Source organism: Hyperoodon ampullatus (genome assembly GCF_949752795.1).
Source record: "Hyperoodon ampullatus genome assembly, chromosome: 5".
In the NCBI taxonomy this organism is placed as follows: domain Eukaryota; kingdom Metazoa; phylum Chordata; class Mammalia; order Artiodactyla; family Ziphiidae; genus Hyperoodon; species Hyperoodon ampullatus.
Genome location: NC_136918.1, coordinates 63,892,845 through 63,919,684, shown reverse-complemented (window position 1 = coordinate 63,919,684; position 26,840 = coordinate 63,892,845). Strand labels below are relative to the sequence as shown.

Below are 26,840 nucleotides of genomic sequence, written 5' to 3'. Positions count from 1 at the left end.
GACCCAAGATATGATCTATCCTGGAGAATGTTCCATGAGCACTTGAGAAAAATGTGTATTCTGTTGTTTTTGGATGGAATGTCGTATAAATATCAATTAAGTCCATCTTGTTTAATGTATCATTTAAAGCTTGTGTTTCCTTATTTATTTTCATTTTGGATGATGTGTCCATTGGTGAAAGTGGGGTGTTAAAGTCCCCTACTATGATTGTGTTACTGTCGATTTCTCCTTTTATGGCTGTTAGTATTTCCCTTATGTATTGAGGTGCTCCTATGTTTGGTACATAAATATTTACAATTGTTATATCTTCTTCCTGGATCGATCCCTTGATCATTATGTAGTGTCCTTCTTTGTCTCCTCTAGTAGTCTTTATTTTAAAGTCTATTTTCTCTGATATGAGAATTGCTACTCCAGCTTTCTTTTGGTTTCCATTTGCATGGAATATCTTTTTCCATCCCCTTACTTTCAGTCTGTATGTGTCTCTAGGTCTGAAGTGGGTCTCTTGTAGACAGCATATATATGGGTCTTGTTTTTGTATCCATTCAGCCAATCTGTGTCTTTTGGTGGGAGCATTTAATCCATTTACATTTAAGGTAATTATCGATATGTATGCTCCTATTCCCATTTCTTTAATTGTTTTGGGTTCGTTATTGTAGTTCTTTTCCTTCTGTTGTGTTTCTTGCCTAGAGAAGTTCCTTTAGCATTTGTTGTAAAGCTGGTTTGGTGGTGCTGAACTCTCTCAGCTTTTGCTTGTCTGTAAATGTTTTAATTTCTCCATCAAATCTGAATGAGATCCTTGCTGGTTAGAGTAATCTTGGTTGCAGGTTTTTCTCCTTCATCACTTTAATTATGTCCTGCCACTCCCTTCTGGCTTGTAGAGTTTCTGCTGAGAGATCAGCTGTTAACCTGATGGGGATTCCCTTGTGTGTTATTTGTTGCTTTTCCCTTGCTGCTTTTAATATGATTTCTTTGTGTTTAATTTTTGACAGTTTGATTAATATGTGTCTTGGCGTATTTCTCCTTGGATTTATTCTGTATGGGACTCTCTGTGCCTCCTGGACTTGATTAACTATTTCCTTTCCCATATTAGGGAAGTTTTCAACTATAATCTCTTCAAATATTTTCTCAGTCTCTTTCTTTTTCTCTTCTTCTTCTGGAACCCCTATAATTCGAATGTTGGTGCTTTAATGTTGTCCCAGATGTCTCTGAGACTGTCCTCTGTTCTTTTCATTGTTTTTTCTTTATTTTGCTCTGCATCACTTATTTCCACTATTTTATCTTCCACCTCACTTATCCGTTCTTCTGCCTCAGTTATTCTGCTATTGATCCCATCTAGAGTATTTTTTATTTCATTTATTGTGTTTTGAATCGATGCTTGATTCATCTTTAGTTCTTCTAGGTCCTTGTTAACTGTTTCTTGCATTTTGTCTATTCTATTTCCAAGATTTTGGATCTTGGAAATAGAATCTTGTATCATCTTTACCATCATTATTCTGAATTCTTTTTCAGGTAGACTGCCTATTACCTCTTCATTTGTTAGGTCTGGTGGGTTTTTATCTTGCTCCTTCTCCTGCTGTGTGTTTTTCTGTCTTCTCATTTTGCTTATGTTACTGTGTTTGGGGTCTCCTTTTTGAAGGCTGCAGGTTCGTAGTTCCCGTTGTTTTTGGTGTCTGTCCCCAGTGGCTAAGGTTTGTTTAGTGGGTTGTTTAGGCTTACTGGTGGAGGGGACTAGTGCCTGTGTTCTGGTGTATGAGGCTGGATCTTTTCTTTCTGGTGGGCAGGTCCACGTCTGGTGGTGTGTTTTGGGGTGTCTGCGGACTTTTTATGATTTTAGGCCACCTCTCTGATAATGGGTGGCGTTGTGTTCCTGTCTTGCTAGTTGTTTGGCATAGGGTGTCCAGCACTGTAGCTTGCTGGTCGTTGAGTGAAGTTGGGTGCTGGTGTTGAGATGGAGATCTCTGGAAGATTTTCGCTGTTTTGGTATTATGTGGAGCTGGGAGGTCTCTTGTGGACCAGTGTCCTGAAGTTGGCTCTCCCACCTCAGAGGCACAGCACTGACTCCTGGCGCCTCAATTTGGGATGATTTGTTGTCTATTCATGTATTCCACAGATGCAGGGTATATCAAGTTGATTGTGGAGCTTTAATCCGCTGCTTCTGAGGCTGCTGGGAGAGGTTTCCCTTTCTCTTCTTTGTTCTCACATCTCCTGGGTCTCAGCTTTGGATTTGGCCCCGCCTCAGCGTGTAGGTTGCCGCAGGGCATCTGTTCTTCAGACAGGACAGGGTTAAAGAAGCAGCCTCTTAGTGGACTCTGGCTCACTCAGGCCGGGCGGGAGGGACGGGCACGGAGTGCGGGATGATCCTGCAGTGGCAGAGGCCGGCGTGACGTTGCACCAGCCCGAGGCGCACCGTGCGTTCTCCCAGGGAAGCCGCCCCTGGATCCCGGGACCCCGGCAGTGGCCGGCTGCACAGTGTCCCCGGAAGGGGGGTGTGGACAGTGACCTGCGCTCACACACAGGCTTCTTGGCGGCAGCAGCAGCAGCCCCAGCGTCCCACGCCCGTCACTGGGCTCCGTGCTTTCTGCTGCGACTCGCGCCCGTCTGTGGAGCTCCTTTAAGCAGCGCTCTTAATCCCCTCTCCTCGAGCACCAGGAAACCAAGAGGGAAGAAAAAGTCTCTTGCCTCTTCGGCAGCTCCAGAGTTTTCCCGGACTCCCTCCCGGCTAGCTGTGGCACATTAGCCCCCTTCAGGCTGAGTTCTCACCGCCAGCCCCAGTCCTCTCCCTGCGCTCTGACCGAAGCCCGAGCCTCAGCTTCCAGCGCCGCCTGCCCCGGCGGGCGAGCAGACAAGCCTCTCGGGCTGGTGAGTGCCGCTCGGCACCGATCCTCTGTGCGGGAATCTCTCCGCTTTGCCCTACCCAGGTTTGTTGGGAGTTTCTTGCCTTTTGGGAGGTCTGGGGTCTTCTGCCAGCGTTCAGTAGGTGTTCTGTAGGAGCTGTTCCACGTGTAGCTGTATTTCTGGTGTATCCGTGGGGAGGAAGGTGATCTCCGCGTCTTACTCTTCCTCCATCTTACCCGGAAGTCCAAATGATCAGAATTTTATAATAATCCAAATAATTTATCATATATTTTATCATTAGTTTTGTTTATGTCACTGAAAATTATCTGTCTTTCTACAAAAACTGTTTAGAGATAATTGAAATATTTGCTCTAAAATTTCTCTATGCAGTTAAATATTAAATGCAGATTTGAAAGCAAATAAACTCACACACACACACACAAACACACACACTCTGAAATACTTTGTTGTTGCACAACAGAAAATCTGAGCAACACAAACTTAATGAATATCATGCTTTACCTCTCCAATAATTGCTGTAGTCCCATCTGACTCATTTACCCACACATTTTGTGCAGTTCCCCTTTCGTAGGTTTCATATGCTGCTCCATTGGCACGTTTCTCTATGGAAATTGCAGGGTCCTAATATTGAGAAAAGAAACTATAGAGAATCAATTAATTTACAAATGTGTAGATACTACAAATAATATATATATAATCAGTTATTACCAAGATGATGACATATTTCTGCCCATGGTCATGCAAATCTTGAACAAATTCAGGGAGGCCATTAAATGCAACTTGATCATAAGTAAAGTCTTTCTTGTCTTCCATATAGTCAATATCAGTGACCTGTGTATCCTGAAAATTAGCAGAGTATATTTCAATAAACAGTACTGAAAGAACCCTCTAATCACCTCAACCTTTAAGTCCAAAGAATTTGTATTATAAATATAATGATTAAAAAGTAAATGAACTTAGATCTCTTTTATTTCACTAAAGACACAGTGTAATTGCTTATAAAACTAGTTTTTCTAATTCTAAAGTACACAAGCATTAAATGATTATTCACATTTGTTTCAGTGATGATCACTGGATATGTATTAGGTCGATATATATATATATATGTATATGTACATATATGGGGTTCTTTGGATAAAAAACCAAACTGCACATTACATAAAATACATTAAAATTTTATTAAAAAGTATATAAGCTCTAAAAATAAAGTATATTTAAAAAACTGTCTATAATTTTGTTCACACTTCAACATGTCTTCTAGTGTAGTATAACTAATAATCAGTTCTCAAAATTCAGGTAGGCCTGGACATTGCATATGGACATAATGTGTACTTTATCATTAAAAAACCAGCTTAATAATTTATATTTATATCTATATCTATATGGTATATATGATAATCCTGACAATTTCCTACAATTATTATTATATGACAACATTTAACTTGAAATATATTCCCACAAACCCTTCATCCTACTTACAAATGGTATGCCAGCTTCCCGATTTCTTCGTACCACTTCTTTCACTACATCAAGTGACTTATAATTCCAGCGACTAAGTTGGAAACCAAGACTCCAATATGCTGGCATTTTTGGTCGTCCAATGAGCTTGAAGTAAATGGATATTTAATTAGTCTCAAAAATGAACATTAGAAACAAATATTAATATGCTTCTTATTGTTACATCTCTAGTATTGATTTGAGTTTAACTACATATTTTAAACAAAGATTTTGTATCTGCATTCTAAATGTATCCTGGATATTCTCTTAGAATTTTGTTATGAAACACTTAGCAAGTTTATGTTCTGTCACTCATCTTTTGTTAATTTTGTGTTAAAAAATCAGAAAGGTAGCACTTAAAAAAGTAGCATTTACAAAAGTATATTTTGCTCTGCATGGAAAGTTAAAAAAGAGAATAAAAGAATAGCCTTAAAGAGATTTGAGAAAAAGAGTATTGTCCCACCACACTCCCACTTCTTGTAGCAACAAAATGAATGAATGAATGATAATCACATAAGAAAAAGAGATGTTTAAAAGTATACAATTTCTATCTCCTTGCATTTTGGCACTTATTTCTCTCTGAGTTTGCAAAAATATTAATAAAATATATTTCTACAAGGATCCCAGGCAGTTATTTCATAAGGTACTTATATTCACATGTAGGACATTGGTTTCTTCCCTCCTCCAAGGGCCAAATGGGCCCTTCTCCTCCCACTCTCTGGTGGCCCAAGCAGGCTCAGTGCAAACTCACAACAGAGCACCAGTGTCTCATCACAACAGAGCACAGGATTTTGCACATGGAAAGATGAATGCAACTGATATTAAGTTTTCTCACCAAAAACTAAGTATTAGGTTACATTAAGACAAATATCTTATTTGGCATGATGGGTTTTCTTTGGCTTATGTGTGTGTGTATATATATATATATATATATATATATATATATATATATATATATATATATATATGTTTATATATATGTATCTTTATGTAATATACTTTTTTTTGGATCCATGATTTCTTCATCATGTAGGTCTAAAAAGTGCTATGGGAAAGATGGGAATAAAGACTCAGACCTACTAGAAAATGAACTTGAGGATATGGGGAGGGGGAAGGGTAAGCTGGGACAAAGTGAGAGAGTGTCATGGACATATATACACTACCAAATGTAAAATAGATAGCTAGGGGGAAGCAACAGCATAACACAGGGAGATCAGCTAGGTGCTTTGTGACCACCTAGAGGGGTTGGATAGGGAGGGTGGGAGGGAGACGAAAGAGGGAGGAGATATGGAGATATATGTGTATGTATAGCTGATTCACTTTGTTTTACAGCAGAAACTAACACACCATTGTAAAGCAATTATACTCCAATAAAGATGTTAAAAAAAGGTGCTATGTAAAAATAAAATATAAATTAAAAAAACTCAGGTTATTGTATTCTATTCAATTTAAGCATTAAATTAATTTTTAAAAACTTGGTATCAAATAAAACTCCCCCTAAACTCAGTATGTTTAAACTCTATTCATAAACACCTTATGCTCCATTGAACTTCTTTAAAGATTTGGACATGTGATTGAAATTTCTGTGTGTGTGTGTGTGTGTGTGTGTGTGTGTGTATTATATGTATCACATAATTTATTTTTATAAAAATGTATAAAACATATTTTATTATATATTATATTAATTTATGTATAAATCTTATAACTTATATGTATATATTAACTTTAAAACTTATGAAACGGTCTAATCATTCAAATGCATTATGTTTTAAATTTTGACATACTGGGACCACTAATGTATTAATTTATACAGAGAGGATAATTTGTTTTTCTTCAAACAAGAAGTAGGTTTTTTTGCCTCTCTCTACATAATTTGTGCCCCATTGAAATGCAGCAGTGATTAATAGTGCTATATTCTATACAAGTCATTTATCTTATTCTTTAAGTTCAAGCTTCTACAAATCTGCCCATAAAATGATGTATGCAAGTGGACTGCTATATCACATGAATGTTGCATTCTCATGTCAAGCATGACTCAAACTCAACTACTGCTGACCACAGACTTTACCTGGCATGTAATAGACAACTGTCCCAACTAATATTTCACAAATAAAATATCAAATTTTTACAAAAATGTGCTTTCCCCTCTTTTGATGGTGTGATAACTGTATACAATAACTATGATTTCATATTATAGAGACTGTAAATTTTGTTGCCTTTCTGAAATTCACATTTATGAACAGCAATTTGGGAATTGCTAGACATTGTAAATTATTCAATTGTGTAAAACCCTACCTACTCTTATTTCAGGTTTTTAGATCCTAACTAAAGTTTTTGATAGTAATTGCTTCTCTTTTGAGATCATTTTGAAAATGGGACTTATATGTCAAGAGATTTATCAATAAAACAAGATTTTATAAATAAGCATGATTCTTAAATCTTATATCTATAAAAATGATTTATTTTTCATAATAACACCAGAAATTATATACACTAACAGTCACAGGAGAACAATTTACATGGGAGAAACGTCTAGAATTAGGCTCAAAATACGCCTTGGATTCCTCACCTTTCTAAGGTCCATCTTGGGCTCAGGTACACTAAGACGTTATTTAATAGGTAAATGAGAGTTGTTTAGACAGTAACCTCAAGAAGTTAGGACCTCAGACTATGTTTCAAAATCTTTCCTTCTAAGCCTGAGTGTCAGAGCCAATTTTCCTGGAATTTACCTATGGTACATTAACAGCAAGTTTCAGTAACCTTCCTCATAACTCACTTGCCTCTAAGATTCTTATCAAAGGGATGAATGACCTATATGCCCATTACTTATCCTCAGACTTGAAGATAAGATATTTCCTTTTGTTTTATCCCACCAAAGAAGGTCTTGAATAAGATTTAATATGCCACATCTCAAAGGAATCCAACTACTGATCTCACCTGCCTAGAAGCAAGAAACAACTTGATATCTGAAATGTAGACATCTAAATATACCTAGGTGTCACTGTATAACAAAAACAAAAATAAGAAACACTTTCTCATATCTGAGAAATGGTAAGGTTTAAAAATATATTTAGCTAAGAGGCCTCAAATATCTTAGCTAAAATCATTTTAATATGTAGACATGTCTGAAAGTATGGTAGAAAAAATTTTATAAAATAAACCTGAAACACACCTCTTGATACTGTTGAACTACTTGTTCTGGAGTATCTCCTAGAAAAATGTAAAAGTCCAGAATGCCACCTGTAACTCTGTAAGTTACTATTGGAGTAGGCTGGATGAAAATCTCTACAAAACAAAAATTGGAAAAGCATATGTAAATAGTAAACATGTACATGTGATAAAATAATTGCAATGTCTATTTAAATTACTTTATATTAATCACATAGTTTTACAGTGTTTTTTAAGTGATTAAGATTAGGTATTGAAGATAAGAATATAGGAGAAAAGTGGAATGCCACCATACATGAGGTTTAAGATAGTATATTCCAGATGCTGCCTTTTACAGATGTTGGCAAAAGCTCCTCTAGAAACTGCTTAGCAAGGAATAGAGGATCCATCTTTTTACAACAAAAAGATTTCTTTTTAAAATTGCACTGTAATTAGTTATTTTAATTGAAGATTCTGTGAAAGATCATATTATCACATGTTGATTTCTAAGAAAAAAACTACATAGGTTTTTAATTTGTCTATATGCAAGACATAGTAATTGTCTGTATAACCATATGGTATACAGCTCTTGCTTGAATTTTTGTAGTTTTTACTATCACTGATTCACCTATCCAATTTAGGTATTACATAATTCACAACATTGAAAAACAAAAGGTTCTACACTACTTCAATTATGATAAACTTAAAAAAATCATTCTTCCTTCTTTCTATACCCATATAGACCTTTCTCTTTTTTACCTGGAGTGACATATTAACTTATCTTAACAAATGAGGCTATGTGAATGGGAATATTCATTTGTATGGATGTGTTCGGTGTTCCTCTGGAGGGAAAATGAAGTGCCCGAATATCACAATACAGCATACTTTCCCCCAAACAGAAGCACAGATATGCAAAAATCCATGCCTCACTAACGACAAAACCTGCTTATAATAATTTCACCTTCTAAATCAGTAACAACAAAGCTTACTCTGGTATACAATATCTATGATTGGAATAAAGAAAGCAGTTAAGCATTTTAAGTTTCATTTAAATATATTATCAGATAAATTACTCTTACCCATTGCATTGCTGTTCATTAAGAAAACACCAAATGACTTTCCAGAAGTATCTTCAATGCACATGAAGAATGTTTGATGGCCATATAAATTATTATTATTCTATAGGCATAAATTTATTTAAAATAAAAAGATTATACACTGAAAATGGACTTTATGGATTCCAATTCATTCTTGTAATTTACTCTTCATATTTAACTTACTCCCATACTCCTATAACAATTTTCTCTACATAAGTACCATATGAAATATTGTAGCACAAAAAAAATTGAACTTATTTTAATTATTAATATATTAAGATATAAATATATAGCTATATATTATACTATTAATAGTTTACCTTCTTTTATGTTTTATTATGATTAAATGAGTTTTAATAAGATATTAATCAACTATATTTCAATTTTAAAAAAAGCTATCCGTGATAGGGTAATAGCATGCTTATCCATTATGTCTCAGGTATGCCCAAGGTATTGCAGGGAATTCCAAAATGATGTCCACCCTCATAGAACTTTTTTTTTTTTTTTTTTTTTGTGGTAGGCGGGCCTCTCACTGTTGTGGCCTCTCCCCTTGCGGAGCACAGGCTCTGGAGCACAGGCTCAGTGGCCATGGCTCATGGGCCTAGCCGCTCTGCGGCATGTGGGATCTTCCCAGACCGGGGCACGAACCCGTGTCCCCTGCATCGGCAGGCGGACTCTCAACCACTGCGCCACCAGGGAAGCCCACCCTCATAGAACTTTTGCAGTACAGTGGTTGAAAGCTGATGAGTAGATGAAGTGGTGGAGGAAAATTGGAAATGAACTTAAAAAGTGAAAGGAGAAAGGCTTCTTGGCTGATTGGGTATGGAAGTTCAAAGGAAAGATGTATGAAAATAGCTATGAGGTATTTATTAGCCTGGTGTTTCTTAGGTGTTTATTATAGACAGTGATGCTGTAAACAAAGATTGGCAAAAGTTATTAATATTTTTGTACGAAATGAGGGTCTTTAAAACAACAACTCACATTCATTTTGAGGAATGAAAGAGCATCTGCATTTTAAAAATCATTAACATTTGACTCAAAGCTATCATGAATGAATAAAAAAAGAGTTTTTTTAATGGTATGGTCTTTGTCCTGAATAGTCGTATATTCTAGAAGTACAGACAAATGTATACACAAATAATACACTGTGATGGTTGTCATATTAAAATATGAATAAAGGGTTAGAAAGTAAAGATTAATTCTTCATGGAGGAGCTTGGGAAAAATTCTTATGAGGTGAAACCAACTGAGCTATCAATGACTTGTATAAATAATAAAGAACTTCATGGTTTAGCACTTACAAAGAGAACCAACCTCTTGTGAAAATATGTGAACTTAAGAAAGATGATCATATGTTATGGTAAAGGAAAAAGTGGGTATAGATGCAGGACATGATGTCCAATAGATAGGCAGACACCATATCATACAAAGCCATGTAGAACAAGGTGTTTGGAATTATTCTTGTGCAATAACTAACCCTGGATAAGTTTAAGTACAAGAATGGAATGATAAAATATAAAAGTGAAAAAAGAAAACATTCATAAATTGGAAATTTATAAAATCAGTTGGTCACTTATTTATTTTAGGACTTTGATATCAATCCTCACCCCTAAATTAAACAAGCTTCTGGAATGTGTATCACTGACATCAAAAAAATGATGGTTTCAAATAGGCTAAAATTATCCTCAAATATACCTATTTTATTTATAACAAGAAAGAGAGTGGCTTACATCACCAGGAAGTTGATCCCGTGTAAAAATTGGCCATGTTTTCCAATATAAATCATGACGAAATCTCTTATGAATATGTTCCCCAATACCATAAATATATTCACTGGAAAGTCTGGCTGAGATCTGTAAATACTGGTCGGAGTATACCAGTGGACCAATGCTGGTGTCAAACCTGTAGTATGAAATAAATAAATAAATGAGCTAGAAACATATAAAATGTTCTACTAAATACAGGTCTATGTTATCATCCAGAATATTGCATTTTAAATATGTCAGTCTTTAGCTGTGATCAATTCTTAGTAACACATAAATTTTATACCATAACCAGAACTTGTTAATTCTATTAACACAATTTGTTTCATCATCAATATGATTTTTCACATGCATTCTCTCCTTTTATCTTCACCAAAATCCTAAAGCACAACTACCATTATAAATTTCATTTCACAAATGACACAAATTGGACAAATTTATTCATGTTTTCAAGGTTAGGCAGCAGAGCCAAATTTCAGACATAGTTCTGCTTTGCTTCAGAGACAGAGTTTTAAAATACAGTACTATACTGGTTTCCACACCTCTAATATATATATTAAAATTAAGTTCAAAATTATTTTTCCAAAAAGAGAAAGGTTACATGTTTTATGCATATCAAATATATACTATGAGAAATGTTAAACAGCATTTCTTTTGTGATTTAACATAAACTCAATCGCAAGTTATTAAAATATATTTACAGAAAGTAATTGCTGAGATTCAGTTTTTACAATTGTTTAATTAACCTTTCTTGGAGATTCAAGAGCTATGATCTTGAAAGTTATTAAATTATTTGCAACGAGTATCCCTCAAAATACATTTATAATGAAGGCATTCATGTAATATTTAAATTAATATATGTATAGTAATTTAAATTTATTATATGTTAATATATATTCAATTTAATTTCATACATATATATGAAAAATCCTCTAATTGTACTATGGAAATTCGTCACTCTCTGCTTAGTATCTATTTGACACTACAAATTCACAACAGAATATGATAAATAAAGGGGAAAAGACACAACAGGAATTTTAAGTATGCAAAAATATAAACAAGGCTTAGATTGTATCAGTGATGCTCTTCACCTTCAACTTTGGTTGGCCCATTTCTATACTTTCATTCATGTTCTTGTTCCTTTCTTCCATGAGAAATTAAAATCCCTTTAACATTATAATCTTTAAAACACATACACCCACCCTCTTTTGGGAGGAAACTTAATCTTTCTGAAAATGCCCTAAAATTAATACTTTCATAATTCTATGATAATATAATAAAAGTGACCAATTATTTAATCTTTTATTAATATAAAATAATTACTTACAAAAGTCTATCATTGCTTTTTCTATAAACTTTAATGCTAAACAGATTGTCTATAACCTTCACATCGTATAATGTATCAGAAGCTGCAGTTCCACTAAATTCTTTTACAAACTGATGAGGAACTTCATATCTTCTATTATTTGGATCAGTAATCTGCAAAGATTTTGAAAAATTAGCATTATTTGATTCAAAACTGTTATTTAATTTTTCAATTCTGAACTAAGTATTAAATGCGAGTTCTAAACATGAAATAATAAATTAAATAATTTGGGGCTTCCCTGGTGGCGCAGTGATTGAGAGTCCGCCTGCCGATGCAGGGCACACGGGTTCGTGCGCCAGTTCGGGAAGATCCCACATGCCATGCAGCGGCTGAGCCCGTGAGCCATGGCCGCTGAGCCTGCACGTCCGGAGCCTGTGCTCCACAACGGGAGAGGCCACAACAGTGAGAGGCCCACATACAGCCAAAAAAAAAAAAAAAAAAAAAAGCTATAAAAAAATTAAATAATTTTATAGATGAGCTATTAATCTAGTCATAAACTTAACTTTAATATTGTTGAATGGCTATGCACAGAATAAACTGTAAATGAATTAATAGAATTAGTGGGTCATAATGGTACTATATCAAATAAAAATTTTTATTGACCAATATAAATAAATAATGATAGTATTATTAAATATTGATTCTTGAATACTGGGTTTTGTAATTTAATTACCCTTGTTACATTTCAGTTATCACCTGTTTAAAAATCCTGCAAGACTTTTGAATTTTGTTTAAAATAAATCTTAATATTTGTGAAATTATGGCTAGAAGGTAATGTACAAAGGATATAGTGTTTTCACTGACAAATCCAAAAGACGATACTAATAAACTACTTGGTAAAAAAAAACAGCAGAAATTAGTTTCTTTAAAATCATGAGTAGAGCACTCCCTCTTCTGAGAGCATTGGAATCACAACTAATTAATGAACAGTCATCAGCAGGAAGACATTGGAACTCACCAAAAATATACCCGACATCCAAAGACAAAGGAGAAGCCTCAGTGAGATGGTAGGAGGGGTGCAATCACAATAAAAATCTTATCCCATAAGCACTGTGTTGGGTGACTCACAAACTGGAGAACAATTATACCACAGAAGTCTACCCACTAGAGTGAAGGTTCTGAGACCCACATTAGGCTCCTGAGCCTAGGGGTCTGGCAATGTGATGAGGAATTCCCAGAGAATCAGACATTGAAGGCTAGTGGGATTTGATTGCAGGACTTCAACAGGACTGAAGGAAACAGAGACTCTACTCTTGGAGGGCACAAACAAAGTAGTGTGCACATCAGGACCCAGGAGAAAGAAGCACTGACCCCATAGAAGACTGAACCAGACCTACCTGCTGGTTTGGAGGGTCTCCTGCAGAGGCAGGGGGTGGCTGTAACTCACCATGGGGACAAGGACACTGGCAGCAGAAGTTCTGGGAAGTACTCTTTGGCATGAGCCCTCCCAGAGTCTGCCATTAGCCCCACCAAACAGCCTGTAGACTCCAGTGCTCAGTCACGTCAAGCCAAACAACCAACATAGAGGGAACTCAGTCCCATCTACCAGCAGACAAGTGGATTAAAGTTTTACTGAACTCTGCTGACCAGAGTAAAACTTAGCTCTACCCACCACCAGTCCCTCCTATCAGGAAGTTTGCACAAGCCTCCTAGATGGCCTCATCCACCAGAAGGCAGACAGAAGAAACAAAAAGAGCTACAATCCTGCCACCTGTGGAAGGAAAACCACATTCACAGAAAGAGAGAAAAAATGAAAAGGCAGAGGACTATGTACCAGATGAAGGAACAAGATAAAAACCCAGAAAAACGCTAAATAAACTGGAGATAGGCAACTTTTCAGAAAAAGAATTCAGAATAATGATAGGGAAGATGATCCAGGACCTTGGAAAAAGAATGCAGGCAAAGATTGAGAAGGTGCAAGAAATGTTTAACAAAGACCTAGAGGAATTAAAGAACAAACATAGATGAACAATACAATAACTGAAATGAAAAATACACTAGAAGGAATCAACAGCAGAATAACTAAGGCAGAAGAATGGATAAGTTACCTGGAAGGCAGAATTGTAGGCTGCAATGACATGGAACAGAATAGAGAAAAAAGAATGAAAAGAAATGAAGAGAACCTAAGAGACATCTGGGACAATACAAAATGCACCAACATACGCAAGGTAGGGGTCCCAGAAGGAGAAGAGAGAGATAAAGGACCCGAGACAATATTTGAAGAGATTATAGTCAAAAACTTCCCTAACATGGGAAAGGAAATAGCCACCCAAGTCCAGGAAGTGTAGAGAGTCCGAGGCAGGATAAACCCAAGAAGAAACCAGCCGAGACACATGGTAATCAAATTGAAAAAATTAAAGGAAAAGAAAAACTATTAAAATCAACAAGGGAAAAATGACAAATAACATAAACGGGAAATCCCATAAGGCTAACAGCTAATTTCTTAGCAGAAACTCTAGAAGCCAGAACGGAGTGGCATGATATATCTAAATGATGAAAGGAAAGAAAAACTATTTTCTTTCTAAAGGAAAGAAACTACAACCAAGTTGTAGTACCCAGCAAGGATCTCATTCAGATTCGATGGAGATATCAAAGCTTTACAGACAAGCAAAAGCTAAGAGAATTCAGCGCCACCAAACCAGCTATACAACAAATGCTAAAGGAACTTTCCTAACTGGGAAACACAAGAGAAGAAAAGGACCTACAAAACAAATGCAAAACAATTAAGAAAATGGTAACAGGAACATACATATTGATAATTACCTTAAAAGTGTATGGATTAAATGCTCTAACCAAAAGACACAGGTTCACTGAATGGATACAAAAACAAGACACATATATATGCTGTCTACAAGAGACCCACTTCAGACCTAGGGACACATACAGACAGAAAGTGAGGGGTTGGAAAAAGATATTCCATGCAAATGGAAATCAAAAGGAGTAGCAATACTCATATCAGATAAAATAGACTTTAAAATAGAGAATGTGACAAGAGACAAGGAAGGACACTACATAATGATCAAGAGATCAATCCAAGAAGAAGACGTAACAATTATAAATATATATGCACCCAACATAGAAGCACCTCAATAAATAAGGCAAATGCTAACAGCTATAAAAGAGGGGATTGGCAGTAACACAACAATAGTGGGGGGCTTTAACACCTCACTTACACCAATGGACAGATCATCCAGACAGAAAATTAATAAGGAAACACAACCTTTAAATGGCACAATAGAACAGATAGATTTAATTGATATTTATAGGACACTCCATCCAAAAACAGCAGATTACACTTTCTTCTCAAGTGCACATGCAATATTCTCCAGGATAGATCACATCTTGGGTCACAAATCAAGCCTCAGTAAATTTAAGAAAATTGCAATCATATCAAGCATGTTTTCTGACAAAAACACTATGGGATTAGAAATCAATTGCAGGGACTAAAATATAAAAAACACAAACACCTGGAGGCTAAACAATACGTTGCTAAATAACAAAGAGATCACTGAAGAAATCAAAACGGAAATCAAAAAATATCTAGAGACAAATGAAAATGAAAAAACAATGATCCAAAACCCATGGGATGCAGCAAAAGTAATTCTAAGAGGGAAGTATATAGCAATACAATCCTACCTCAAGAAACAAGAAAAATCTCAAATAAACAGTCTAACCTAAACCTAAAGGAACTAGAGAAGGAAGACCAAACAAAACCCAAAGTTAGTAGAAGGAAAGAAATCAAAAATATCAGAGCAGAAATAAATGAAATAGAAACAAAGAAAACAATAACAAAGATCAATACAACGAAAAGGTGATTCATTGAGAAGATAAAAAAAAATTGATAAACGTTTAGCCAGACTCATCAAGAAAAAGAGTGAGAGGACTCAAATCAATAAAATTAGAAATGAAAAGGAGAAGTTACAATGGACACCACAGAAATAAAAACATCATAAGAGACTACTACAAGCAAATTTATGCCAATAAAATGGACAACCTGGAAGAAATGGACAAATTCTTAGAAAACTATAATCTTCCAAGACTGAACAAGGAAGAAATAGAAAATATGAACAGACCAATCACAAGCATTGAAATTGAAAATGTGATTAAAATCTTCCAATAAACAAAAGTTCAGGACCAGTTGGTTAAAGTGAATTCTATCAAACATTTAGAGAAGAGCTAACACCCATCTTTCGCAAACTCTTCCAAAAAATTACAGAGGAAGGAACAATCCCAAACTCATTCTATGAGGCCAACATCACCCTGATACCAAAACCAGACAAAGATACTAAACAAAAAGAAAATGACACACCAACATCACTGATGAATATAAATGCAAAAATCCTCAGCAAAATACTAGCAAACATAACACAACTCCTTAAAAGTGTCATACACCATATCAAATGGGATTTTTCACAAGGATGAAAGGATTCTTCAATATACACAAATCAATCAATGTGATACACCATATTAACAAACTGAAGAATAAAAAAACATATGATCATCTTAGTAGATGCAGAAAAAGCTTTCGACAAAATTCAACACCCATTTATGATAAAAACCCTCCAGAAAGTAGGCATAGAGGGAACCTACATCAACATAATAAAGGTCATATATGAAAAACCCACAGAAAACATCATTCTCAATGGTGAAAAACTGAAAGCATTTCCTCTAAGATCAGGAAAAAGACAAGGAGGTCCACTTTCGCCACTATTATTCAACATCGTTTTGGAAGTCCTAGCCATGGCAATCAGAGAAGAAAAAGAAACAAAAGGAATACAAATTGGAAAAGAAGTAAAACTGTCACTGTTTGCAGAGGACATGATACTATACATAGATATTCCTAAAGATGCCACCAGAAAACTGCTAGAGCTAATCAATGAATTTTGTAATGTTGCAGGATACAAAATTAATGCACAGAAATCTCTTGCATTCCTATATACTAACAACGAAAGATCAGAAAGAGAAATTAAGGAAACACTTCCATTTATCATAGCAACAAAATGAATAAAATACCTAGGAATAAACCTACCTAAGGAAGTAAAAGACCTGAACTCAGAAAACTATAAGACACTGATGAAAGAAATCAAAGATGACACAAACAGATGGAGAGATATACCATGTTCTTGGATTGGAAGAATCAATATTGTGAAAATGACTATTCTACATAAAGCAATCTATAGATTCAGTGCAATCCCTATCAAATTACCAAAAGCATTTTTTACAGAACTAGAACAAGAAAAATTTAAAATTTGTATGGACACAAAAGACCCCAAATAGCCAAAGCAATCTTGAGGGGAAAAACGGACCAGAGGAATCAGACTCGCTGACTTCAGACTATACTACAAATCTATGGTGACCAAGACAATATGGTACTGGCACAAAAACAGATCAATGGAAAAGGTTAGAAAGCCCAGAGGTAAACCCACGCACCTATGGTAAACTAATCTATGACAAAGGAGGCAAGGATCTATAATGGAGAAAAGACAGTCTCTTCATTAAGTGGTGCTGAGAAGACTGGACAGCTACATGTAAAATAATGAAATTAGAACACTCCCTGACACCATACACAAAAATAAACTCCTAATGGATTAAAGACCTAAATGTAACATCAGACACCATAAAACTCTTAGAGGAAAACATAGGAAGAACACTCTTTGACATAAATCACAGCAAGATCCTTTTTGACCCACCTCCTAGAGTAAAGGAAATAAAAACAAAAATAAACAAATGGGACCTCATGAAACTTAAAAGCTTTTGCACAGCAAAGGAAACTATAAACAAAATATAATGACAACCCTCAGAATGGGAGATAACTTTTGCAAATGAATCAACAAACAGAGGATTAATCTCCAAAATATATAGACAGCTCATTCAGCTCAATAAAAATAAAAAACAACCCAATCAAAAAACGGGCAGAAGATCTAAACAGACATTTCTCCAAAGAAGACATACAGATGGCCAAGAGGCCCATGAAAAGCTGCTCAACATCACTAATTATTAGAGAAATGCAAATCAAAGCTACAATGAGGTATCACCTCACACCGCTTAGAATGGGCATCATCAGAAAATCTACAAACAACCAATGCTGGAGAGGGTGTGGAGAAAAGGGAACCCTCTTGCACTCTTGGTGGGAGTGAAAATTGATACAGCCACTATGGAGAACAGTATGGATGTTCCTTAAAAAACTAAAAATATAACTACCATATGACCCAGGAATCCCACTACTGGGCATATACCCAGAGAAAACCATAATTCAAAAAGACACATGCACCCCAATGTTCATTGCAGCACTATTTACAATAGCCAGGTCATGGAAATAACCTAAATGCCCCTCGACAGACAAATGGATAAAGAAAATGTGGTACATATATACAATGGGATATTGCTCTCATAAAAAGGAATGAAATTGGATCATTTGTAGAGATGTGGATGGACCTAGAGACTGTCATACAGAGTGAAATAAATCAGAAAGAGAAAAAGAAATACTGTGTATGAATGCATATATATGTAATCTAGAAAAATGGTACAGATGAACCAGTGTGCAAGTCAGAAATAGAGACACAGATGTAGAGAACAAACATATAGACACCAAGTGGGGAAAGCGGGGGTGGAGGTTTGTTGTGGTGGGATGAACTAGGAGATTTGGATTGACATATATGCCCTAATATGTATAAAATAGATAACTAATAAGAACCTGATGTATAAAAAAAAATAATAAAATTCAAAAAAAAATCATGACTAGAAGTGATATCAATAAAAAGAACTAGAGAGTGTGTCACATTGATATAAGACAATTAACATCTTTCTCAAATTAAATTTTAAACTAATATTTTATCACAGTCTTTAGTTGAATAAAATTACTAAAGTTTTTTGAGTGTTTATTCTTCTCAGGACACTGTACCAAATATTTTACATTGACTATATTATTACATTCTCCAAAAACTACTGCCAGAGGAAAATCTCTTATGTTATATTTGAGTAGACAGTCTCAGAGAAGTGGAGTAATGAGTCTAAACTAGTTCTTTGCTTTGAAATAAATATTTATTAAGAGGGAAATGTCTTCTTGGGGTGAAAAGTCTATTCATAACGTGTTTTATTAATAACTTTTCTTTAGAAATCTCAAAGACCAAACCTTGAACCGGAAACGTTTGGGTGTCTGACTTTGAGTTGTGAGGAGAACAGTGTTAATGTCATTTCCAAAGAGTGTTGGTGAAGGTATCCTGTTTAATTTGGCTTCAAGTCCTTAAAGAAAGAAAAAAAAATGTTTGCATGAATTATGACTTTATTTACAAAGATTAATAAGTATTAAATATTTTCACATTTTCTAATTTTCTTGCCTGTCACATATAATGACTTTGTTTTTTCATTTGGAAGATACAATCATGCAAAAAATGTCCTAAATATATCAATTTGAACATTTTTGTGTACATATTTTCCATTTGATTTTATTTAAGATATCTTTCCAAGAAAATTTTTAAATGTACTTTTTTCATTAGACTTAAAATATGTTGGATCATCATGATAGAACACTTCTCACCAGTATTTGTTGATGTTGTTCCCTCAGCATTATAGCCATGGTTATCTACGAAGAAGCACCAAGGAATAACAGAATTATTCCATGGCCTCCAGCAGCAACCTCGAGCTGCACAAAGTGTCTGATAAAACATTTATTAAAGGAATCATGGGGTTAGTATTATTATCATATGGGTCAATCTCTATTTTTTAAACATACAGTCATTCCAATAAATGTCTGAGTGAATGTTTTAAAAAAATCTTATTTCTTCAAATATATAATATGCTAAAATATCATTTATTCTTTTGTTCCTTTCACTTGGAAGAAATGTAAATATTTGATGAATTGAATCAATTACACCCTATCAGAGACTGATGTTCTGAGTTGTGATTTATCAAATTTACATATCAATACACATTATTGTAAGCTCATGTTATTTTAAACATTCCTGCACTCTGGATAATTACAGTGTATTCTGTTGTCATGTAGTCAATGCAGAAGAACTAAAATATTTATTGTGTACCAATTATGTATCAAGTTGCAAGTGAGGCTATAAAGATGAAGATATGGCCCTAAACTTAAGCCTACATAAAATGTAGTTATCTCCAGAAAATTAGTAGTTCAATATGATTTAAACTAGTTTATGTGCCAGTTGTTGCAACATCCAATGAATAAAGTAAAATACTAAATTCTCAGTAATTTTATGATCTATATGGAAAGATTATATTAAGTGGAAGAAAAATTATATATGTTTATAGTAAAAGTTGAGTCACATGGTGCTGCTGTGTGTTAACATTGGTATAATCAAAAATCTATTTAATATTTAAATTTAATAGTGTGACATGTTTTCATAATTTGAATGCTTGTGAGCTTTTTCTTCTTGGCTATTTGCCTTGAAAAAAATGTTAAAAGCCTCCACTTTTACCAGCTGATAGTATACATGTTAACTTCTCTCCTATTTTTAACATCAAATTAAAATGGCATCAGGTACACATACACACACGTGTGCACACATACACATGCAAATATATATATATATATTGCAAATGAGAGCAAATGGGAGCTGAGAATTTTGGAGGGTCATTAACTAACAGAATCTAAAGTATGTGTGACTTTTGATATAGATATTGCAAAATGGGAAGACACACACACATACACACACAAATTCATTCATTGACATTTTAATCCCACGCAAGTTATGAAGACCAAGGGAAAGTCAACTAGGGTTATGTGAATCCATTCTGTTACACTTACTTTTCTCCATTTGAGCCCCTTCTCCCCAATTACCAAATAATAAAAATAAATAATTTTAAAAAATTAGAAGAATCAATGTTACTTTGTTTTCTTAATGTTATCTTCACAAATACTTTAATAGAATGTAGATATCTTTCTCAAATGTCCTATATTGTCAAAGGTTATACTTATTTTTAACAAGTAGATTGGAGAGGATAGAATTTCATGAAGATTTGTAAATTTAACAATAGCTTGTTAAGCATGGGAAAATATTAACTTGTTAATTTGAATTGAAAGGAAGTACAGAAAAGCAAGCTCAGTAATTTCCATTATCTTTCATCTGTTCATACCTAAATACAATAAAAAGAAATGCACCCTAATTAATGGCTAGAGTTTTAAAAATATGGAATTGATCCAATATTACATAATTATCTTAATATAATTATCATACTATATATCTATTCATAAAAGTATTAAATACATTTGTTGCAGACCTGTGTTGGAAATTGTTCTGGAATGCAGTTTATTCTCTCATTGATAAGATCATTTAGCACACTTGGACATTTTCCTGAACCAGGATACACAGTGGTTGTGCGAATGGTAGCAGGGGTTGAAGTAGAACCACTGACTTCTGGGAAAGAAAAAGGTCAATAAAAGAAAACATGGTTTTAAATTAATTTTTCAAATTTTCAAGTAACAAATACATTAAAAGTATTCATAAATGTATATATAATGAAAATGAACATAAACTTTGCATTAAAAAACCCCCCACAAATTCAAGTCCTAGTCACCAAAAGGGAAAGATCCAAATGATATTTAAAACTGTCAAAGCCCTGTTGACTGTTCCTTCAGAGAATCAAAATACATTCACAGGAGGTCTTGAGGTAGATTCAAAAGGAAACAAAATGTATATTCCCAGTGTGCTTAAAAATTGTGTTTTAGAGATGAAAAAAGAAGGTGGAGATACATGGATGGGGAAAGGATGTAGAGAAGGAGACAAGAATTAGAGCAGAAAAGAGAAGATTAAGAAGAAAAAGAGGGGCTTCCCTGGTGGCGCAGTGGTTGAGAGTCCGCCTGCCAATGCAGGGGCATGGGTTCGTGCCCCGGTCTGGGAGGATCCCACATGCTGCGAAGCGGCTGGGCCCGTGAGCCATGGCCGCTGAGCCTGCGCATCTGGAGCCTGTGCTCCGCAACGGGAGAGGCCACAACAGTGAGAGGCCCGCGTACTGCAAAAAAAAAAAAAAAAAAAAAAAGAGGAAGAAGATACTTGAAGTGAATAGAAGAGAAAGCAGGGAATAGTAAAGAAAACTAAATTCCAGCTCTGTGTAATAAAGAGCGACTTTCTAGCAATCAGAGATGGGGAAGATAAATTTGATTGCTTCACAATCTACCGAGATTTCAGTTTACTAAAAGAAGGTAAACCAAGAGACCAGAGGCAGCAGAAAATGCTAACTACTGTTAGATTAGAAGATAATTTGCAATATGTTTTCCAATTATGATTTAGTCAAGACAGAATGATGAAGAAAGAAAAAGTAGATTAGGTGGATCAGACTGGCATGTATCAACCTTAAATCAGGATAGAAATATTCAGAAAAAAAAAGATAAACGTTTCAAGCTGGTTTCATTCCTGCTACCTGTTTTTCTCATACAACATCTCTCTTCTTAATAAAAAATTAAGCCTATGACAAAGAGATTATCCTCCTAAATTCCCCCCCCCCACCTCCCTGCAGGTGTCTGAAACCCAGAGCAAAACACCACTAATGAGATTTCCTACTAGTTAGAAGAACCTCACTGGTAACTCTAGATGATTATTCCACTGTTCATTAACATCCTGATCCTTTTGTCTGTTTGCTATTTCTTAAGGAACACAATATGGGGAAGGCCATTAATATCAAAGCACATAGATTCCTTAATTATAATGATGCTTCATTGAAAAACCTGCGATAGAAAAAGTTGGAGTAATTGTGTAACGTACCTGAGATCTTTCTTCATGCATTTCATCTCATATAGATTACTTTTCAAAATCCATAACTATTATGGAGCAAACTTTATCTCAACCTCACTATAATAAGTATTTTCAATATTATTTACCTTCAACAGCAGGAGTCTTAGTTGCTAAAACAGCAATTAGGGCAATAGCTATTATTGTAACTATAGCAAAGAGGACAATCAGAGTGATTTCTAATCCAGTAAATTTCTTCCTTGCCATCTAAAGAAAGAAAAGGAATATATGTTTGAAATGTAGAATATATAACTACAATAAGTGACCATTATTAATATAAAACTATACACATTTGGTTTTTTTGTCTACTGAGCATAACACAAGCAGAACCGCAGACAGCTCTATCAGTTTATAAACTAAAATAATACACATTAGCAAAAGTGTAAACAACACATGCAGTTTTAAGTAAAAAGAATGAATTAGTGATGCACATTATAGTAGTACACTAAAATGAAAATACAAAAGGAAAAAGATCTCCAAGTAGGTGCATCTTGCTCTCTCATTTTAGAACATTTTTTCAAGTCAAAGAAAGCTTATGCTTGCATTATGATCCCTACTTCCACAACAATTGTATGAAGGAGATGCTGTTATTCACATTTTACTCATTAGGAACTTCAGGATTAGAGAAAATGTTATTTTTTTCAAAGTCAAAAAATCCAGTTCTTCGTACTATAACTATTGCTCTCCAATTCCAACAGTGCTTTCTTATAAGGATATTGTGGAAAAGAATATAAATATAAATATGTGGCAAAGAAAATACATATAATTATATAAAAGAATACAATATAAAATGTAAAATATATATATATACACCACACACACACACACACACACACACACACACACACATATATATACACACATACATATGGTATATATTTAGGAGTTGTTTCTTAAAAAAAAAAAGAAAATTGAACAACATGCTCTCCAAGTTCCACCCTTAAATAGCAAATAAAATATACCAAACTCTCATATCAAAAATATATATTCATATATATATATATATATATATATATATTCATTTCAGATAACATTATACATCTGAGTTAGCATCCAGAGGTGCCTAAATGTAGGTAGGGAAGAGCTCTTCTCTAGTAATTATCTTAAAACTTATTTGTTTAACTTAGTTTTGACCATACATCTCTTATCTCTCCTAGTCTTAAGTTTCCATGACTTTTCTGTATTTTATGTTTTTATATGTTTTAATTCAATGCATATACCTAGATAGAAATTCAGAATTTTCACAATAATTGCTCTTATAGATTGCTGGTTTTAAAATAAAATTTTTTGCCCTCTCATACCAGTCCCTCCTCCTGTAGCTATCTATGTCAATTCACATACTCAGTTGTTCCAACCTAAAAATTTATTTTCCCTCTTTCATATCTTTCTACCACATTAAATCATTCAACAAGTCCTGTTAATTCTACCTCAAGAATATTTTCAGAATTATACCCTTATCTTACCCCCACCAATGAAATATATTTTTTTTGAATAACATGTCTTCTTAGTAAACGCTGTTTAATCTTTCTTCAATTCTTCCACATCTGCTCTTCTGGGTTAGTTCCAATTTATGTCCAGTTCAAGTGCCATGTCATCTGTGAATGTTTTCCTACTTTTAGAAGCAGAGTTAATCTATCCTCTTCCCATTTTACAATAGCACATAGTATATCTATTGCAATTATTTAAACATGTGTTAATTTCCTCCATTGGCTTGTTATATTCCTAATACCAAGAATCATGAAAGTAGTTCAGAGCCTGACATCGAATAAGTACAAGCTCAATTTTTAAAATATACCTTATGATTGAATGCTTAAAGATTAGCATTCAATTTTAGCATATGATTTCCTGTTATAGATATGTAAACTGTTTATTACATCAGGAATCTTCAGAGAATCTGAATGAATGTAAGCTAAATTTAAATAAAGACACATGATCTAAGCAGCTGTTTAGAAAATGAAACCCAGTTGCTCAATGTTATGTGAGAAACAACACAGTTGCATTTAATGTTTAACTTTAAATAAGCTTAACTATCACTCAAAGTAATTTCACTTTGAGATCAAAACGCCAATAAAAAGGATTATGCATTTATTTTGTTAAGGGAAATCAAAGAAAAAGTGCATTGTCCTGAAGCTAACCCTCTTTAAACTAAAAAATTCAGAATAAAATTAATGTACCAAAATTAAATTATTCATACGAGTACTTATAAATGATCAGTACTAAAGTTGTTCATTTGCTGTAGGTGGTAATTACAGTGTTCGTATTTTGGATCACAGTAATTTTAAGCAAAATATTTTTGGGGAAATTATATACTGATGTCCTTTCTCTGTATATTTATTTTCAAAATGAGTAACACTATTAGATGCTAACTTGATAACTGATCTTTAAAAGACCTGCTACAAAAGATTAAATGTTTTATAAATATAGCATTCTATTCTGCATATATATTTTTCTTAAATAAAATATATTTAATCATACCTAGAGTATTTCTTTATATTTCAAAATATTTTGATCTTTATTTTCATCTATATAGAGCAATTCAACTAAACTTGCTATGATTCTACTTGAGTCTGACAAAAATTTTAATGAAGAGCTGGGCAAAGAAAATATTCTATCTTTAAAAAAAATTAGAAATGTTTTTTCCTGTTTTAGTACAAAGGGCTATATATTTAAAATGACAAATGAAAATATGTTATAGCTGCTATTTTAAACAAGTGCAGATAGACAGGAATATTGCTAACATGAATTAAAGGAACACACAATTACTTGGAAACACGAAAGTAACAAAGACATATGATCGGTAAACTTACCTTATTTCCTAGTCTGGTTTTGCTTTGCTGTACCAGAGTTGGGCAAGGCTACCAAAGTAATGATCAGGGAAAACTGCTCAGCTATAAATTGAGCTACTCATAATGTTTTATTGCACTCTCACCAGCCTATCAGTATTTAATAAACTTCTGCTCACATGCAATCTAAAAAAACTTAACCCTGAAAACAGCTTGTGTGAATATCTCTCTCTGGGAATCTAGTTAATTAATAATTGTGCTCTCAGATGCTCTTTGATTTCTGGAAGCTATGAGCTAGTTTAAGAACATAAAAGTACTTATTTATATTGTTTTTTTTCTCTTTTCAAAATTGTATTTCTTCTACTATTTGGATGTTGTTTTAATTACTGTTTTATCTCGTGTGAAATTTAAACTCTCACTGGAAAGTGGAAACATATTTGTAAGCTAGGGTTTGAAAAACATTTGCAGAAACTAACAATTAGAAGATAATATTTCATAAAAGGCAATTATTAAATAAGTTATCTCTGTGTCTTATTAATCTTAAGGCCGAAGAACTGACAAAATACGTAAGAATAAAAGGTAAAAGTAGAGCTATATAAATAAGTAATACAGAAGTAAATCAACATTTTATTTATCTATTTATTAGTTATAGCACAATTTTATTATCAAAAATTATAGTGTAAATACAATTTCATACAGGAAAAAATGTGCTATCAATTATACTGGTTTAAGCTACAATAATGTTTAAGAGCAAAGGACTTGATATAAGAGACTTGGGTACAAATACCAGCTGTACCACATATATCTGAGAAACTCTGGGCACATTTGCTAATTTTTTCAAGCCTCAGTCTCTTTATCTACAAATTAGAAATAAAAATACTTATTCATAGGGTCACTGTGAGAATTATATGTGCTTACATAGTCTATTACCATTATTACAGCTCTGCTACCACAAAGAGTACAATTTGACTCTGAAACAGTTAATACTTGAATGCTGCATATAATCTGGGCACTACCTTTTCAAAGAAATATATATTAAAATAATGTGGTCACATAGAGTAGATTGACTAGTTTTTTTGAGGTATCCTGAATATGAGTTTAAAGAGAAACAGTAAAAAAAGCAGATGTATGGAGTACTGTTAAGACCTTGGGGAGATATAAAGGAGAACTTCCAGTATAGAAAGAGCAGTGATATGGAAATAAGATAAGAATCTTCTAGAATAGTCTCAACAGGCAGAACTAAATCGAATGTAATAGAAATTTTAGTGATTTCCTCTCTATTCACAAAGCACATAATTATACAAGTGGAAAATCTCATTAAATCAACCCAAATCTTCTAGAACAAAGATGTGAATGTAGCCAAGTCACAGTATATAAAGTCAATGTACAAAAGTCAATCATGTTCCTACATAAAAGCAAAGAATGACTGGAAAATGAAACTAAAATATAGATAGACAGATAGATAGATAGAAAGAAATAGATATAGCTATAAATATTGGTTGGCCAAAAAGTGCATTTGGGTTTTTCATGTTATGGAAAAACCCAAACAAACTTTTTGGCCAGCCCAATATTTAGAGAGATATA

At 34.0% G+C, this 26,840-nt stretch overlaps 1 protein-coding gene across 1 annotated transcript in view; it reads right to left on the bottom strand.

The window, feature by feature from the left end:
- The window catches only part of SI (sucrase-isomaltase), a gene marked incomplete at both ends in the record, with an annotated part of 117,626 nt that extends 94,946 nt beyond the window's left edge, over window positions 1–22,680 (bottom strand). The window contains 11 exons of the mRNA XM_079704827.1: window positions 3,358–3,477; window positions 3,565–3,696; window positions 4,336–4,461; window positions 7,526–7,638; window positions 8,580–8,679; window positions 10,327–10,498; window positions 11,687–11,838; window positions 18,858–18,967; window positions 19,263–19,380; window positions 20,966–21,102; window positions 22,563–22,680. Of these exons, the coding sequence (XP_079560953.1) occupies window positions 3,358–3,477; window positions 3,565–3,696; window positions 4,336–4,461; window positions 7,526–7,638; window positions 8,580–8,679; window positions 10,327–10,498; window positions 11,687–11,838; window positions 18,858–18,967; window positions 19,263–19,380; window positions 20,966–21,102; window positions 22,563–22,680 (1,398 nt within the window). The remainder of the gene's footprint in view (window positions 1–3,357; window positions 3,478–3,564; window positions 3,697–4,335; window positions 4,462–7,525; window positions 7,639–8,579; window positions 8,680–10,326; window positions 10,499–11,686; window positions 11,839–18,857; window positions 18,968–19,262; window positions 19,381–20,965; window positions 21,103–22,562) is intronic.
- Between the last annotated feature and the right edge of the window lie 4,160 nt (window positions 22,681–26,840).